General features: G+C 33.8%; 1 protein-coding gene across 5 annotated transcripts in view; it reads right to left on the reverse strand.

Annotated features, from left to right (window-relative positions):
• Positions 1-15000, reverse strand: part of LOC137639977 (semaphorin-1A-like) — a 45950-nt gene that overhangs the window by 22954 nt on the left and 7996 nt on the right. For all 5 annotated transcript variants that reach the window (XM_068372315.1, XM_068372313.1, XM_068372314.1 and 2 more), the window contains exons 2-3: positions 6246-6297; positions 3292-3354 (exon numbers count right to left, since the gene is read on the reverse strand). In XM_068372315.1, the coding sequence (XP_068228416.1) occupies positions 3292-3354; positions 6246-6297 (115 nt within the window). The remainder of the gene's footprint in view (positions 1-3291; positions 3355-6245; positions 6298-15000) is intronic.

Below are 15000 nucleotides of genomic sequence, written 5' to 3' on the forward strand. Positions count from 1 at the left end.
TTATTATTATTATTATTATACTTCAGATCGAGATGCACCAGGATTCCATGTCTTCAACTGTACACGAATCAAAACAAAAACAAAGAACACACACACAACGGTACAATGTCCCAGATTTAAAGAGATAAATCAGATTTGAGCAAAGACCCCGTTTGGATACATTATAAATCCAATGGATTCACGATAGAGATTCAAGTTTCATAAATAAGAAAAAGCAAAACAAAAACACGACAGCAATCCTCATGGTGGACCTAAGCAGGTGGCCATTCCTCTCCCCCTTAAGTCATTCTCTTTATAAAACTGTGCATCAGACTAAACATGGCGTCAACGTTAACCTTTTAAACATAGCTAACATCTGTGTGATTAGTCCTTTGATTCGTGATGTGCTCGGGTACATAAATATACATAGCATACTAATTTTGGGTTGTGCCACAGCCTCTGTACCCTGGTCTTCAACTGTCTTTGGTTAGCGTTCTCTTGCTTGAGGGTACACTAGGGCACACGGTTCTATCTAGTTTCTCTTGTTATGTTTGCCACAGCCTCTGTACCATGGTCTTCAACTGTCTTGGGTTAAGAGTTCTCTTGCTTGAGGGTACACTCGCGCACACTATTCTATCATATTTCTATTGTTATGTTCAAGTTTTTATAGTTTATATGGATAAATATACATAGCATACTAATCTTGGGTTGTGCCACAGCCTCTGTACCATGGTCTTCAACTGTCTTAGGTTAGAGTTCTCTTGCATGAGGGTACACTCGGGCACACTATTCTATCATATTTCTCTTCCTCTTGTTATGTTACAGTTTTTGTAGCTTATATAGAAGATATTTATTTCAATGTTGATGCTCTTCTTGTGCCACAGCCTCTGTACCATGGTCTTCAACTGTCTTGGGTTAGAGTTCTCTTGCTTGAGGGTACACTCTGGCACACTATTCTATCATATTTCTCTTCCTCTTGTTACGTTCAAGTTTTTATAGTTTATATGGATAAATATACACTGCATACTAATTTTGGGTAGTGCCATAGCCTCTGTACCATGGTCTTCAAATGTCTCTTGGGTTAGAGTTCTCTTGCTTGAGGGTACAACTCGGGCACACTATTCTCTCATATTTCTCTTCCTCTTGTTATGTTCAAGTTTTTATAGTTTATATAGATAAATATACACAGCATACTAATCTTGGGTAGTGCCACAGCCTCTGTACCATGGTCTGTACCATGGTCTTCAACTGTCTTGGGTTAGCGTTCTCTTGGTTGAGGGTACAGTTGGACACAATATTCTAACATATTTCTCTTCCTCTTGTTATGTTCAAGTTTTTATAGTTTATATGGATAAATATACACCGCATACTAATCTTGGGTAGTGTCACAGCCTCTGTACCATGGTCTTCAACTGTCTTGGGTTAGCGTTCTCTTGCTTGAGGGGACACTCAGGCACACTATTCTATCATATTTCTCTTCCTCTTGTTATGTTAAAGTTGTTAGTTTATACAGAAGAACTAATCTTGGGTAGTGCCACAGCCTCTGTACCATGGTCTTCAACTGTCTCTTGGGTTAGAGTTCTCTTGCTTGAGGGTACACTCGGGCACACTATTCTATCATATTTCTATTGTTATGTTCAAGTTTTTTATAGTTTATATGGATAAATATACACAGCATACTAATCTTGGGTAGTGCCACAGCCTCTGTACCATGGTCTTCAACTGTCTTGGGTTAGAGTTATCTTGCTTGAGGGTACACTCGGGCACACTATTCAATCATATTTCTATTGTTATGTTCAAGTTTTTATAGTTTATATGGATAAATATACACAGCATACTAATCTTGAGTGGTGCCACAGCCTCTGTACCATGGTCTTCAACTGTCTTGGGTTAGAGTTCTCTTGCTTGAGGGTACACTCGGGCACACTATTCTCTCATATTTCTCTTCCTCTTGTTATGTTCAAGTTTTTATAGTTTATATGGATAAATATACACAGCATACTAATCTTGGGTAGTGCCACAGCCTCTGTACCATGGTCTTCAACTGTCTCTTGGGTTAGCGTTCTCTTGCTTGAGGGTACACTCGGGCACACTATTCAATCATATTTCTATTGTTATGTTCAAGTTTTTATAGTTTATATGGATAAATATACACAGCATACTAATCTTGGGTAGTGCCACAGCCTCTGTACCATGGTCTTCAACTGTCTCTTGGGTTAGAGTTCTCTTGCTTGAGGGTACAACTCGGGCACACTATTCTATCATATTTCTATTGTTAAGTTAAAGTTTTTATAGTTTATACAGAAGATATATATTTTAATGTTGCTGCTCTTCTTACAATATTTTATTTTTCTTTGTTTCCTTTCCTCACTGAGATATTTTCCCTGTTGGAGCTCTCTTCTTAAAATATTTTATTTTTCTTTGTTTCCTTTCCTCACTGAGATATTTTCCCTGTTAGAGGCCCTGGGCTTACAGCATCCTACTTTTCCAATTAGGGTTGTAGCTTAGCAAGTAGTAATAATAATAATCATATCATCATCATCATCTCCTACGTCCATTGACGCAAAGGGCCTCGGTTGGATTCCTGCAGTCGACTCTATCTTGAGCTTGTAAATCAATACTTCTCCATTCATGATCTCCTACTTCACGCTTCATAGTCCTCAGCCATGTAGGCCTGAGTCTTCCAACTCCTCTAGTACCTTGTAGAGCATAGTTGAAAGTTTGGTGAATTGATCTCTCTTGGAGAGTGCGAAGAGTATGCCCAAACCATCTCCATCTACCCCTCACCATGTTGTCATCCACATATGGCACTAGAGTAATCTCTCTTATAGTTTCATTTCTAGTCTTGTCCTGCCATTTAACTCTCATCATTTTTTTAAATTCTCTAATACTTAGATATGCACTCCTAATTCTTTCTTAAGGAGATTACAATATATATATATATATATATATATATATATATATATATATATATATATATATATATATATATATATATATATATATATATATGTATATATATATACTTATATATATATATATATATATATATATATATATATGTATATATATACATACATATATATATATATATATATATATATATATATATATATATATACATATATAAATATATATATATATACATATATAAATATATATATATATATATATATATATATATATATATATATATATATATATATATATATATATATATATTACGCTCCACTATTTCTAATTAATTTAACGTTGTCAAAATCTAAACTCTAATTCTAACCAAATATCGATGGCAATGATATCATTACTTACCACAGACTTTCCCTTGTTGAAGCAAGTTTCACTGTCTTGCGCCCTCGAAAACCATACTATTCTCTGCAAAATAAGAAAAAAATATAAAACATTAGAAAACAAACACATATTATGTGAAAAAGTTATAAAATGGGAAACCTGAAAATGAGATATATTTCGTATTTGCAACAAAAAATTATCCATAAATATTTTCTAATACTGTGAGCTTAATCAAACAACCTTCCTATAACAATTGGAAGTTTTTATTCGGATAAAATGTCTCTTTTTTCATTTTAAATAATCCGGATATGACAAGAAAATAAAACAGTGAAAAAGACAAGGAAAAAAAAACCATGAAGAGGAGACAAGGAAAAAAAAAATAGTGGAGAGGAGACAAGAAAGTAAAACAGGGAAGGATACAATAAAATACAATAATGAAGGACACAAAAAAAAATAAGATAGAGAAGAGGAAATACAAAAATAAATAGTGAGGAGGAGACAAGAAAATAAAATAATGAATACACGAAAATAAAATAAAGAAGGAGAAAAGAAAATAAAACAATGAAAATACAGGAAAATTAAATAGTTAGATGGGACAAGAAAATAAAATAGTGAAGAGGAGACATCCAGAACATAAGAGCATGCATCAGGTCAACCCCAGTTGGCTTGACATGGCCAAAGGATGTTGTGATTGTGCCCATCACAAGGGCTCATCACACCTGAATCCCGGACAAGAGCACTTTATTCCCTTCGGCTGAAAAAAGGGGGTCAAATATAATCTCTTTGGGTCCCCTCTCCTACGAGTATCTCCTGGTTTTTTTTATGGTCGTTTTTACTTTATATAATTACATTCGGTTGTTTGAGTGATAGTATGAATTTATCTCTCAATGATATTTTAAAATAAATTATCTTCAATGTATTTCTGAAAAAGGGGTCAAATATAATTTCATTGGGTCCCCTCTCCTACGAGTATCACCTGGTTTTTTTATGGTCGTTTTTATTTCATATAATTACATTTGGATAACTAGATACGTTATGTTTGAGGAATAGTATATATTTATCTCTTACTGATATTTAAAATTCTATTTCTGAAAAAAAGGTCAAATATAATTTCATTGGGTCTACTCTCCTACGAGTATCACCTGGTTTTTTTATGGTCGTTTTTATTTTATTTAATTATATTAGTTTGAACTATAAAGTTATGTTTGGGTGATAGTATAGATTTATCTCTCACTGACATTTAAAATTCTATTTCTGAAAAAGGGGGTCAAATATAATCTCTTTTGGGTCCCCTCTCCTACGAGTATCACCTGGTTTTTTTTTTTTGGTCGTTTTTATTTTGTTTAATTACATTCGGTTGGACTATAAAGTTATGTTTGGGTGAAAGCATAAATTCATCTCTCGCTGACATTAAAAAATCTATTTCTGAAAAAGGGGTCAAATGTAATCTCTTTTGGGTCCCCTCTCCTACGAGTATCACCTGGTTTTTTTGTGGTCGTTTTTATTTTATTTAATTACATTACGTTGAACTATAGAGTTATCTTTAACTGAATCTCTCACTGACATTCAAAATTCTATTTCTGAAAAAGGGGTCAAATGTAATCTCTTTTGGGTCCCCTCTCCTATAAGTATCACCTAGTTTTTTATGGTCGTTTTTATATTATTCAATTACATTCGGTTGAACTATTAAGTTATGTTTGACTGATAGTATAAATTTATCTCTCGCTGACATTTAAAATTCTATTTCTGAAAAAGGGGTCAAATGTAATCTCTTTTGGGTCCTCTCTCCTATAAGTATCACCTGATTTTTTATGGCCGTTTTTATTTTATATAATTACATTCGGTTGAACTATAAAGTTATGTTTAACTGAATCTCTCACTGACATTCAAAATTCTATTTCTGAAAAAGGGGTCAAATATAATCTCTTTGGGTCCCCTCTCCTATAAGTATCACCTAGTTTTTTATGGTCGTTTTTATATTATTCAATTACATTCGGTTGAACTATTAAGTTATGTTTGACTGATAGTATAAATTTATCTCTCGCTGACATTTAAAATTCTATTTCTGAAAAAGGGGTCAAACGTGATCCCTTTGGATCTACTCTCCTATAAGTATCACCAGGTTTTTATGGTCGTTTTTATTTTATATAATTACATTCGGCTGAACTATCAAGTTATGTTTGAGGAATAGTATAAATTTATCTCTCAACGTCATTCTAAAATAAATTACCTTTAATCTATTTCAATATTTTGATGTAAATAATTCTTAAAATTTTTTCCCATTGCCTTTATTTTAACTAATTATTTTCGGCAGAACTTTTAAAGTTATGTATGAGTGACATTACAAATTCATCTCTTACTGATATTTAAAATTGCTTATTATCTTTCATATATTTCCATATTTTAATCAAATCATTCTTTAAATGTTTAATCACTTTTAAAAATGTCTGAATCTTATTAAAGGAATTTAATAATGTGCTTACTTTAACTAATCATATTCTGCTGAACTTTTAAAGTCATGTATGAGTGATAGTATAAATTCATCTCTTCCTGATATTTATAATGGCTTATTATCTTTCATATATTTCCATATTTTCATCAAATCATTCTTAAAATGTTTAATCACTTTTAAAAATATCTGAATCTTATTAAAGGAATTTAATAATGTGCTCAAATGTATAATAACTTAGTTGAAACAATTTATAAATACAATTGCCACAGACATAGACATTAAATATTCGCAAATATTATTTATTTTAAATATTTACATAACAATAAATATAAAATATAAGATATATCGTATTTTCTTTATTTTGTTTTCCTTAGGATCACAAAGGAGTAAAAGGTGGTGGTATGAATATGCAATGATAACTGTATTGAAAACTATATACTTGCAAGATCTATGAAATAAAAAAGGCTAATTTCAAGATATAATAAATAAAAAGGCTAAAAATTAAAAAGACCTTGAAACTTACCTGGCTCAAGTTTTCTTGCAAATTACTGATGCTGATGTTGTAGACGATATTCCTGAAATTATAAAAAGAAAGTTAAATCACTTGAAATTAGAATAAGTTAATGATCTGAAGCCAAAAATGTTAATAGCAGCAGATAACACGTGACATAGGTATACAATAATAAGATAAAGTGTTAATAATTTGAAACCAGAAATGTTAATACCATTAGATAACACGTGACACAGGTATACAATTATAAGATAAAGTTTTAATAATTTGAAACCAGAAATGTTAATACCATTAGATAACACGTGTCACAGGTATACAATAATAAGATAGTGTTAATAATTTGAAACCAGAAATGTTAATAGCATTAGATAACACGTGACATAGGTATACAATAATAAGATAGTGTGAAGGGGGGGGGGGGTTGTGTATGGTAGCATTAGGAAACTATTTGATAACGGCTTCGATACATCTCCATTTGTCTTGGGGCTTAAAATACCTTTACCGCAGTCTCCCCCCCTCCCCTTTAAATCCTCTGGTAATCACTCGTTTTCTGTTATCAAATCGCCTTACGTACAACAACAACATTCCCAAATGACGTGGGATAGACTCGTTGCCTTTTTCCTCATTCCAAACCAGAGCTCTATTCTATACTTATCGCTCTTTCTCTATTCCTACTTTTATCAATTTATGGATACTTATCGCTTTTTCTACATTCCTACTTTTATCAATTTATGGATAAATATAAATCAGCCTTTCTCGTATATAAACAGTACTTTTTCTTATCATCTTACTGTTGATACTTGCTTCTTCAAAAATTCAAACTTGCAGAAAATGTTTTGTATGTTGAACAGGCTGACATAAGTCTTTTTGTAGTTTATGAAATATCTATTTTGATGTTGTTACTGTTTTTAAAATATTTAATTGATTGTTAATTATTTCCCATATCGTTCATTTATGTCCTTATTTCCCTTCCTCACTGGGCTATTTTTCCCTGTTGGACCCCTTGGGCTAATAGCATCTTGCTTTTCCAACTAGGGTTGTAGCAAATAATAATAATAATAATAATAATAATAATAATATAAACTATAAAAAACATTAACAAAACAAGAGGAAGATAAATAAGATGGATCAGTGTGCCCGAGTATACCCTCAAGCAAGAGAACTCCTACCCAAGACAGTGGAAGACAATGGTACAGAAGGTATGGCACTACCCGAATCTGTAAAGAATATGCCAGACTATTCGGTGTATTTGTAGGCAAAGGGAAAGTAAACCGTAACCAGAGAGAAGGATCCAATGTAGTACTGTCTGGCCAGTCAAAGGACCCCCATAACTCTCTAGCGGTAGTATCTCAACGGGTGGCTGGTGCCCTGGCCAACCTAGTACCTTATGATAATGATATTGATACTACTACTACTACTACTACTACTACTACTACTAATAATAATAATAATAATAGTAATAATAATAATAATAATAATAATAATAATAACTGAATCGACTGAAAAATAAGTGACCAGGAGATGGCAACGCGTAGATGGCAAGCAAGCACCCAGCTGTACACACAAGACATGCTTGCTCAACTCATATAACTACTTAAAACCTTCCTAAAAACATGACCTTGCATTCTCAGTGCCATTCAGATGTACCGAACAATAAGTATTTAATCTTGAAGATGCCTCGAAATTCTTTTTGTCTCCCCGCAAGAAAGAGATCTGCTTGAAGGCAGGCAAGTACAGACGAACTGTCAAGCAATAGAGGCTGTAGTTTATTGCAGTTAGAATAATAACATCTATTCTGCTTTTTCTTCTTCTCTTTCTTTATCTCAGTAGTTTTCTATCTAGTGTTTTCTTCCTCTCTTTCTTTTCCTAGGTAGTTTTCTATCTCTTCTTTTCTTCCCCTTGCTCTTTCTTTTGCTCAATACTTCACTATCTAGTCTTTTCTTCGTCTCTTTCTTTTCCTTGGCAGTTTTCTAACTATTCTTTTCTTCCTCTCGCTCTTTCTTTTGCTCAGTACTTTTCTTTCTATTCTTTTCTTCTCTCTTTCTTTTGCTCAGTACTTTTCTATATATTCTTTTCTTCCCCTCTTTCTCTTGTTCAGTGCTTTTCTATCTACTCTTTTCTTGCTCTCTCTTTATCTTTAGCTCACCACTTTCCTATGTACTCTCGCCTTCCTCTCTCCTTATCTTTTGCTCAGTACTTTCTATCTACTCTCTTCTTCCCCTCTCTTTGGCTCAGTACTTTATATATTCTTTTCTTCCTCTTTCTTTTTCATTTGCTCAGTAGTTTTCTATCCACTCTCGTATTCCTCTCTCTTTCCTCTTTCTCAGTACTTTTCTATATATTTTCTTCCTCTCTCTTTTGCTCAGTACTTGATCTAGTCTTTTCTTCCTCTCTCTCTTTTGCTCAGTACTTTATATATATTTTCTTCCTTTCTCTTTCCTTAGCTCAGTACTTGATCCCAGCAACGCCAACCATTGCCCCGCGCTCTCGAAGCGACCTCCCCTGAAACGACAAGTTAGTTCAGCAAAGCTTCCCCAGGGGGCTACTTTAATAAATTGTCCCACGGCTCAATGAATGGCTAAGAGCCACCGTGCTCACTTCTCTAGCAAAAATCCTACCCAAAATTAGCCCTTACAGCAAAGATACACAAGGGTCAAATTCCCTTCTCCCCTCGTTCCTAAATCCATCAACGGGACAAATCTCTCTGAAGGCTTTACGTGCTGAGGCAGTGAATAAATTTATAACAGCAATCTTGTTTTATTCGGGTAAAGTTCACAGTGTGGCATATGCATTAAAAAGGAATTGCAGAGAAAAGCCACAATAAAACCTCATGCGGGTTGTGACTCTCATGGCTTTTGACTATCTCATGATCTTCATGGCCGTATTCTTGGTACAGGCTTGGGTCTTAAAACGTATTTTTCCATAGTTTTGTTTACATTACTTTTTCAAGCATATATTCTTGGGTTTTTACAACAAGTATTAAACGTGTATGAAAGGATAGATTCTTGAGTTTTTACACCAAGTATTAAACGTGTATGAAAAGATATATTCTTGAGTTTTTACACCCAGTATTAAACGCGTATGAGAGGATAGATTCTTTAGTTTTTACACCCAGTTTTAAATGTGTATAAAGGATAGATTCTTGAGTTTTTACACCCAGTATTAAACGAGTATGAAATTATAGATTCTTGAGTTTTTACACCCAGTATTAAACGTGTATGAAAGGATAGATTCTTGAGTTTTCACACCCAGTATTAAACGTGTATGAAAGGATAGATTGTTGAGTTTAGACCCCAAGTATTAAACGCGTATGAAATGATAGATTCTAGAGTTAATACACCAAGTATTAAACGCGTATGAAAGGATAGATTCTTGAGTTTTCACACCAAGAATTAAACTTGTATGAAAGGATGGATTCTTTAGTTTTTACACCAATTATTAAACGTGTATGAAATGTATAGATTCTTGAGTTTTTACACCCAGTATTAAACGTGTATGAAAGGATATATTCTTGAGTTTTTACACCCAGTATTAAACGTGTATGAAAGGATAGATTCTTGAGTTTTTACACCCAGTTTTAAACCTGTATGAAAGGATAGATTCTTGAGTTTTTACACCCAGTATTAAACGTGTATGAAAAGATAGATTCCTGAGTTTTTACACCAAGTATTAAACGTGTAACTAACTATCTCTCTATCTATCTATCTATCTGCAATAAGTATCTATCTATTTATCTATCTATCCACAAATATCATAAACATATAGTTTAATCGAAAGCTTTCATAAAAACTATTTTTTCTCTTCCATTTTAAACATAGAAATATACGTTTCCAAGATCTCTTGCCTTAAGAAAATATAGAAATCAAAACATATTTTCTCCTATTGTTAATTTTGCTCAAAGGCCATACACAATACATAATATTTTGCAAAATCAATAATACACATATACTAATAAACAAAAATAAACTACAACCATTAAACCATAACTAAGGGTTGTGGTAGCTTATTGTAAACTTTCAAGCCTTGAAATCGGTTGGACGGGAGTTCGAGACACGACCAAGCTCGATAATTTCTAGTAGTGTTTGCAACCTCACCATCCTTGTGAGCTAGGGAACCTGCACTTTTACCTGCTGAGTCATCAGCAGCCACTGCCTAGCCCTCCCTGGTTGTAGCTTGATGGAGAAGGGGCTTGGGCGCTGATCATTATAGAACAATGTCTCTAGGACATTGTCCTGTCCCTTGCCTCTGCCATTCATGAGCAGCCTTTAAACTTTAACATGAGAATCCAAGGTTACAATAAATTTCCTGCTTTATATCATCTGAGCGTAAATAATGTATACTGTCAATTACTTTTGAAAACAAAAATCATGATGTATATGTTCAAAATCCACTGTATCAATAAATATACGTCAGCTCTTCTAGGAGAACGACACTCCAAAATCAAACCCTTGTTCTCTAGTCTTGGGTAGCGCCATAGCCTCCGTACCATGGTCTTCCACTGTCTTGGGTTAGAGTTCTCTTGCTTGATGGTTCACACGGGCACACTATTTTATCTTATTTTTTCCTCCTGTATAGTTGAAGTTTTCATAGTTTATATAGGAAATGTTTATTTTCCCTTTTGGAGCCCCTGGGTCCATAGCATAATACTTTTCCAACTAGGGTTGTAGCTTAGCAAGTAATAATAATAATAATAATAATAATAATAATAATAATAATAATAATAATTTTTACTTTAAACGAGTACACTAAGAAATACAAGTATATGTTCCCGATCAAAATACATCGTCAAAAGAGATAGAACATAATATGATCGCTTTAAACCAGTATATCAAGTTCTATATCAAACCACAAAAAAGATAGGCACGTGTCTCAGATTTATGTATGTGAAACACCTTGAGGTGAGAAGGACCTGTTTGTTGACTGGACTACAACAACAACAACAACAACAACAACGACAACAACACAAACAAAATGATCTGATATGAGAAAAGGCCTTCCGATAAAATAGTTGTCTCTGAAAGCTTATAGCCATGCTGACACTTGAACGAATTTGTGGCACGCATTGTCACGACTCGAGTCGTGAACTGGCGTGAACTTGTCGTGAACTGGCGTGAAGTGTTCGTAAACCCGTCGTGACATCGTGGCATGTCGTGACGAGAATTTTGAAATGTTCAAAATTTTGGTCACGACAAAATTTCGTGACCGGGTCGTGCACTATGCGCGAACTGTTCGTGAACTCGTCGGGACGATGCGGGAAGTACGCAAACTATGCGTGAACTCGTCGTGCCAGTTCGTGTCAATGTGGACAGGTCAGCTGTGATTCAGAGGTAATTTTTTTTTTTTTAATCCAGTTCGTGCCACAAAATGTCACGACTTGCCTAGAAAAATTCAAGTGGCAAAAAGTCGTGCAAGTGTCAGGGTACCCTAAGAGATAATATCAATTAAATATAAAACCAGTTCACTGAGGAATCGAAGTAAATGTAGTAAATCGGGTTGTGATGGCCTGTGTGGTAACGTTCCTGATTGGTGAACGCCAGACTGGGATTAGAGTCCCACTCAAAATCGTTAGTCTTTTTGGTCGATGCAACCTCCCCATCCTTGTGAGAGAAGGATGAGGGGTTTTAGGCCCCTATAGGTCTTTTAATATAGGTCTATCTTCTGAGTCATCATCAGCCTTTGCCTGGCACTCCTTGGTCCTAGCTTGGGTGGAGAGGGTACGTGGGCGCTGATCATAGCTCAGTCTCCAGGGCATTGTCCTGCTCGATAGGGCAATGCCACTGTCCCTTGCCCCTGCCATTCATGAGCGGCCTTTAAATGTCAATACTTAGATTTCGAAATCGGTATTGTCAGCTGTAGCGGCACCAAGACATTCCCTTGGTTACCCAACTCACATGCCAAGAGCTTCCCGATAGTGATAGTAAAATCTCTGGGGGATAGGGCTGAATGATACCTTCCTAATCCCTTTCCTTAATCCCAAGAGAGAGAGAGAGAGAGAGAGAGAGAGAGAGAGAGAGAGAGAGAGAGAGAGAGAGAGAGAGAGAGAGAAAATCCCTTCATGTAAGCTTAAACGTTTATGGTCAAAACCTGAATAAAAAGTCATATCTAAAAACAAATTAACCCACCTAATTGCTAAACAAAACGCCCCGAACATTTCTCCTTGACATCATTAAATCAATTTTGTTCTAAACACAACATATGTCACTGCAGAACAATAATCAACATGAGTATATAACGTCAACAATAACTTTCACTATAATTACAGCATCAGTGCGAAGAAACGTCTGGCAGATGTAGAACATTAACACACACGTCCACCCCCGAAAAAAAAAAAAAAAAATCCACCCCCCAAAAACTAAAGTATGCATTAATCTATTCTCCCGAGTGTTTGGACATGAACTCTGTGTCCTTGACATCCCTAGAGGATAGGAACACATGTGTTTCCATCTCTTTCGGCATCTGGAGACTCATATTTTTTACAGACAAGACACCAACAGACATGAGGGTCTTCTACGATACCAGACAGATCATACGAGTGTCTACCGTATGGTTACAGTTCCCAATTGTGTCACGACGCAAGAGACAATAAAAGGAAAGACTAGCACTAAAAACGAATAACTTTAATATATTTTAACTGAGAGAGAGAGAGAGAGAGAGAGAGAGAGAGAGAGAGAGAGAGAGAGAGAGAGAGAGAGAGAGAAACTCATCTATTTACAGAAAAGCCACTATCAGCCAAGGTTTTTTACGATAACAAATCATGCGAGTGTCCATAGTATGGTTACAGTTCATGATCGTGTCACCATGCTCAAGACAAAATAAAAGGAAAGACTAGTACTAAAAAGAATAACTTTAATATATTCTAACTGAGAGAGAGAGAGAGAGAGAGAGAGAGAGAGAGAGAGAGAGAGAGAGAGAGAGAGAGAGAGAGACGACTTCTAACGTATGAAGGATACATTTGATACTAACAAGGTCGTTTTTGAAAAGATAATATCTTGGAAGATACTGTTCCAAATATGGCATTTAGCCTTAGTGCTATCTCGTATATGTGTATGTGTTTGAGAGAGAGAGAGAGAGAGAGAGAGAGAGAGAGAGAGAGAGAGAGAGAGAGAGAGAATATTAACCACAAACTTACACGACAATAATTGCATGTATATATATTATATCAAGCATTATGTACACGCGTCTATATATATATATACATATATACATATATATATATATATATATATATATATATATATATATATATATATATATATATATATATATATATATAACATATATATATATATATATATATTATATATAGATATATATATATATATATATATATATATATATATATATATAATATTAATATATATATATATATATATATATATATATATATATATATATTATATAGATATATATATATATACATATATATGTATAAGTATATATATATATATATATATATATATATATATATATATATATATATATATATAAATATATTCCTTCATGCGTATGAGAGAGAGAGAGAGAGAGAGAGAGAGAGAGAGAGAGAGAGAGAGAGAGAGAGAGAGAGAATAGCAACAGCTATAGTGTTGGCACGCAAGATATATAGCTAAAACAACAAGCTTAAACCAGCAAACACGAGGCCGCCTGAATGGGATCACAAACACGAGGTCACCACTTCTCGTCTAATAAGACTTGTGTCTCTTCACACCTACCGCAAGATCAAAGCGTGTTTGCGCTTTATTATTATTATTATTATTATTATTATTATTATTATTGCTGTTGTTGTTGTTGTTGTTATTATTAGCTAAGCTAAAACCCTAGTTGGATTATCATTATTATTATTATTATTATTATTATTATCATTATTATTATTATTATTATTATTATTATTATTATTGTTATGCACCCTATTATTATTATTATTATTATTATTATTATTATCATTATTATTATTATTATTATTATTATTATTATTATTATTATTATTATTATTAGCTAAGCTAAAACCCTAGTTGAAATATTATTATTATTATTATTATTATTATTATTATTATTAGCTAAGCTAAAACCATAGTTGAGATATTATTATTATTATTATTATTATTATTATTATTATTACTTGCAAAGCTAAATCTTAATTGGAAAAGCAGGATGCTATAAGCCCAGCGGCCCCAACAGGAAATATAGCCCAGTGAGGAAAGGAAACAAGGAAAGATGAAATATTTTAAGAACAGTTACAACATTAAAATAAAGATCTCCTATATAAACTATAAAATGTTTAACAAAACAAGGGGAAGTGATATAAAATAGAATAATGTATCCAAGTGTACCCCCAAGCAGAGAGAGAGAGAGAGAGAGAGAGAGAGAGAGAGAGAGAGAGAGAGAGAGAGAGAGAGAGAGAGAGAGAGAGAGAGAGAGAATTTTTTCAAGCAGTAGGAATGACATCACGAGAGAGAGAGAGAGAGAGAGAGAGAGAGAGAGAGAGAGAGAGAGAGAGAGAGAGAGAGAGAGAGAGAGAATTTCCAAGCAGTAGGAATGACATCACGCCTCTTTTCGAACAGACGTTGATGTCTGCCTTACTTTTTACACAGGGATCACCAGCTGTGAGCAATATTATTGTTTGTCTTGCATAATCTTCCTCTCTAACATACACAAAACATGGCAGAAGTTATACGACAGATATGAACACCATGACTGGGGTTCAATCAAGATAACTCATAAAAGTATTTATGGAAAAAATAAAATAGCTGTATTTAGGTAAATGTGT

The sequence above is a fragment of the Palaemon carinicauda genome, chromosome 4 (assembly GCF_036898095.1).
Source record: "Palaemon carinicauda isolate YSFRI2023 chromosome 4, ASM3689809v2, whole genome shotgun sequence".
Classification (NCBI taxonomy): domain Eukaryota; kingdom Metazoa; phylum Arthropoda; class Malacostraca; order Decapoda; family Palaemonidae; genus Palaemon; species Palaemon carinicauda.